Source organism: Dipodomys ordii, unplaced genomic scaffold (genome assembly GCF_000151885.1).
Source record: "Dipodomys ordii isolate 6190 unplaced genomic scaffold, Dord_2.0 Scaffold42, whole genome shotgun sequence".
Taxonomy (NCBI): domain Eukaryota; kingdom Metazoa; phylum Chordata; class Mammalia; order Rodentia; family Heteromyidae; genus Dipodomys; species Dipodomys ordii.
The window spans coordinates 1,521,729-1,526,253 of NW_012267258.1; the positions used below are offsets into that span (position 1 = coordinate 1,521,729).

The following is a 4,525-nucleotide window of genomic DNA, read 5'->3' on the forward strand; positions in this document are numbered from 1 at the left end:
TTTTTTCTTTTTGCTTATGTGGTGCTGAGGAATTGAACCCAGGGCCTCATGCTTGCAAGGCAAGTGCTCTACCACTGAGCCACCTTCCCAGCCCCTGTTTAATGATTATTATAAAGGTGATGTACAGAGGGTTTACAGTTACATAAGTCAGGTAATAAATACTTTTTCTTTTTGTCAGTCTAGGGGTTTGAACTCTGGGCCTGGGCACTGTCCCTCAGCTCTTCAGCTCCAAGACTAGTGCTCTACCAGTTGAGCCACAGCACCACTTCCGGTTTTCTGGTAGTTTATTAGAGATAAGAGCCTCAAGGACTTTCCACTTTCCTGCCCAAGCTGGCTTTGAATCTCAATCCTCAGATCTCAGCCTCCTGAGTAGCTAGGATTACAGATGTGAGCCACTGGGACCCATCTTTCCCCCCCACCTTTTTTTTTTTTTTTTTTTTTTTTTTTTTTTTTTTTTCCCCCCCCACCTTTTTTTTTTTTTGGTGGTTGTGCTGTCCCTGAGCTCTTCAGCTCAAGGTGAGCACTCTACCACTTGAGCTACAGTGACACTTCCATAAATACATTTCTTTTTGGACAATGTCACATAGACATGTTTTATGGTGAGTTACTAATAACTGTTCACCTTCTTTGTGGTTACATTTAATGCATATAGTTCTGTGTCTCATCAATAACTACTTTGTCACAGTTTCTACACTTAATAATGATGGTCACATGGGCCAGATTAAAGAAAAGATTATTTTTAGGAGAAAAAAACTGAGTAAGCTAGGCATTGGTACAATAAATCTAGCTCCCCAGGAGGCTGAAATCGGCTGGGTCATAGTTCTAAGAAAGCTAGGGCAGAAAAGTCTGCAAGACTCCATATCTAAGTAACCAGCAAAAAGGCTAGACTGAAAGTGTGACTCAAGTGGTAGAGCACTAGCTATGAGGAAGTACGCTGAGTGAGCTTGTGGCCCAAATTCAAACATTTTCTTAAAAAAACTGACTTCTTGCTGGGCACCGATGACTCATGCCTGTAATCCTAGCTACTCAGGAGGCTGAGATCTGAGGATGGAGGTTCAAAGCCAGCCCGGTCAGGAAAAGTCCATGTGACTCTTATCTCCTATAAACTACCAGAAAACCAGAAGTGGCACTGTTTCAAGAGGTACAGTGTTTGCCTTGAGTTGAGGAGCTGAGGGACAGCATCCAGGCCCAGAGTTCAAGCCCCATAACTGACCAAAAATAAATAAATAAATAAAATAATTGACTTCTTAACAAAACTGGAAAATTGTTAAAGATCCTTCATTGTTTCCATATGGGTTTTATGACATGAGGACAAAGAAAGCTATAGATGTACTTACATCAACAATCATTCGGACAGTGGGCAATGTGGCAGTAAGGTTCTGAGCATGAGGAGGCCGGACAGTCACAGGTATACAGCCCGCATACAGGCAGCCATAGAATGCAGCAATTAACTCAATGCCTGTAAGACAAGGGTCCTGTCAGGAAGAGTCAACTGTTCTGTATCAATAAGAAACTAGATGCAGTCTGAAACCAGTGTATTAAATCATAGGCTAGAGGATTATTCAGACTGTAATTTAATGACATCCTGGCAGAAGAAATTTTTTAAAGAGAAATTTAAGGTAAAGAAAACACCTAAGGATATATAAGAATATATAGAAGCAAGGTATCGATGGCTCACGCCTGTAATCCTAGCTACTCAGGAGGCTGAGATCTGAGGATTGAGGCTCAAAGCCAGCCTGGGCAGGAAACTCCGTGAGACTCTTAGCTCCAATAAAACACTCAGAAAACCAGAAGTAGCACTGTGGCTCAAGTGGTAGAGCGCTCGCCTTGAGCTGAAGAGCTGAGGGATGGCACCCAGGCCCAAAGTTCAAGCCCTACAACTGACAAAAATAAATAAATAAAATAAAAATATACATATATATATATATATATAAGTATGTATATTATCACTAAGAATGGATAAGAAGGAAGGAATCAGAAATAAACCCTTGAAAAATACTTGAAAATAAGCATGTTAATAAAGTAGGCATGTTAATAACAATACTTGTCATTACCTAGAAAGAAATAGGTGCAGAAATCACTAATGCCTTGCAAGGAAAAAGGATACAGAAAGGAGAGAGAAAATCCATCTGAGCTTCTTTAAATGTTTTAGAGTGATACTTTTTTTTGGTCAGTCCTGGGGCCTGAACTCAGGGTCTGGGCACTGTCCCTGAGCTTCTTTGTGCTCAAGGTTAGCACTCTACTACTTGAGCCATAGCACCACGTCTGTCTACAAATATTTTTGAGACTGCTATAGGAAGAGCAACTGCACTTCTCAGCTGTTCTATCATAAGTGAGTTTTTGGGAGGCAAAGTCCATCTCCATGTGAAGGCTGGGTTAGGCCTCCTCAGGAAGGGATTTGGCCAGTTACCACTTCATTAACTGGTAGATGGAAGACAGTTTCACAGGAACATGGCAGGAGAGATTCCTACACCAGATGATCTAGGAAGTCTTGGTATCCATGCAAATAATATAGCACAAGAATCCCCATGTAATCACAAGGAGAAATGTTAAAGATCATGTCACTAAGTAAAATGAAGCATGAAGTTTCGTAAAAGGCCAAAGCAATCAAGATGTGTGTGTGTGTCGGGGGGGGGGGCAGGGGGTTAGGTGGGAGAAAGAATAAAAGAAGCAAAAATTCCTATTCTGTATCTGAAATGTTCAGTATTTACTAAGCCTGTCTTCCTAAGAGGAGAGAGATGTGGCTGGATGAATCAGAAAATAGAAAACGTAACAGATGAAAGCAGGAACAAGAGGACTGAACATCTATCAGGATGTGAAGGATGCTAAGTCAACAGAGTTTACAGAACTGGGTGAAACTGTCTCTCTCCTGAATATTCTACAAATACAGCATTTGTACATTTGTTATGGTGCTGTGGAATGAACCCAGGGCCTCATAAGCATGTATTTTACCACTGAGCTAAAATTCCAGTCCACTGTCCATGTTACCGGCACCCTCACCTACTACAACTTTTTTTGGCCATTATTTAGATTTAAACTCAGGATCTTATACTAGCTCAGCTTGCTTGGTTGGCTGGCATTTTACTACTGAGCCGTGCTTCCAGCCGCGTGTGTGTGTGTGTGTGTGTGTGTGTGTGTGTGTGTGTGCGTGTGTGCGTGCGTGCATGCGTGTGCATGTGTGTGTTAGTATTAGGGCTTAATATAAGGGCTTTGCACTCTTGCTTAGCTTTTTGTCTCAAGGCTGGTACTCTACCACTTGAGCTATACCTCCATTTCTGGCTTTTTTATCAGTGCTGGGTCTTGAACTCTGGGCCTTGGTGCTGTCCCTGGGCTCTTTAGCTCAAGGCAAGTGCTCTACCACTTGAGCCACAGAGCCACTTGTGGTTTTCTGGTGCTTAACTGGAGATAACAGTCTCTCAGATGCTCCTGCCCCGGCTGGCTTTGAACTGTGATCCTCAGATCTCAGCCTCCTGAGTAGCTAGGATTACAGGTGTAAGCCACTGGTGCCTGGCCATATCTGGCTTTTTTTCTGGCTAACTAGAGGTCTGGTTAAGAGTCTTTCAGACTCTTGTCTGCCTGGCTTCTAACCTAGTTCCTAAGATCTGGGCCTCCCAAGTAGCTATCATTATAGGTTTGAGCCAAAGCTCCCAGCTCCAGCCCTGCTTTGTGCTGATTGTTTGTGGAGATGGAATCTTGAGAACTTTTCTGTCCCAGATGGCTTTGAACTGTGATTCCTCAGATCTTAGCCTCCTGGGCTAGCGAAGATTAAAGGCATAAATATCAGTGCCCAGATCACCCTGTCCAACCTGCTTTTCTAAAGGATAGGATGTCACTGTGTTTCCCAGGCTGGCCTTGAACTCCTAGGCTCAAGTAATCCTTTTGTCTCAACCTCCTAAGTAGCTGGGATAATAGATGATTGTTGCCATGTCCAGATTCAGAGTATGTTTTGAAAATGCTCTGGAGGCAAAAGTCAGGTAGCTGAAGTACTCATTTGCTTAGTCATTTATTCATTCACTATTTACTGAGTGTCTTTTTATTTCTTGAGATGGTTTCCTTAGGTTGCTCAGGTTGGCCTTGAACCTATGAGCTTCCTGTCTTGAGTGTTGGGATTATAGTTATATACTACCACACTCAGACTAGTAATTGTTTTTTATGTACCAGGTACTGATAATGGAAATTTAAGTAAGTGAAAGCAAGGCATATACAGTCCCAGCAGAGCTACTGCACTATACAACTCTGAGGGATGCAGCCTGGTTCAAACCTCAACTAATGTGCACAGAGCTCTTGTTATTAGTTTGTGTGAAGTCTGTATGATTAATAGAAAGTGGCCCTGCTGGGCACTGGTGGCTCATACCTGTAATCCTAGCTACTCAGGAGGCTGAGATCTGAGGATCATGGTTCAAATCCAGCCTGGGCAGGGAAGGCCATGAAACTCATATCTCTAATAAACCACTAGAAAACTGGAAGTGGCGCTGTGGCTCAGGGATAGTGTCCAGTATCAAAGTTCAAGCCCTACCACTGTCAG

General features: G+C 42.7%; 1 protein-coding gene across 1 annotated transcript in view; it reads right to left on the reverse strand.

Annotated features, from left to right (window-relative positions):
- Dip2b (DIP2 disco-interacting protein 2 homolog B (Drosophila)) overlaps nt 1-4,525 on the reverse strand; it is a 130,413-nt gene that overhangs the window by 24,814 nt on the left and 101,074 nt on the right. The window contains exon 25 of the mRNA XM_013018690.1: nt 1,334-1,475. Within this exon, the coding sequence (XP_012874144.1) occupies nt 1,334-1,475 (142 nt within the window). The remainder of the gene's footprint in view (nt 1-1,333; nt 1,476-4,525) is intronic.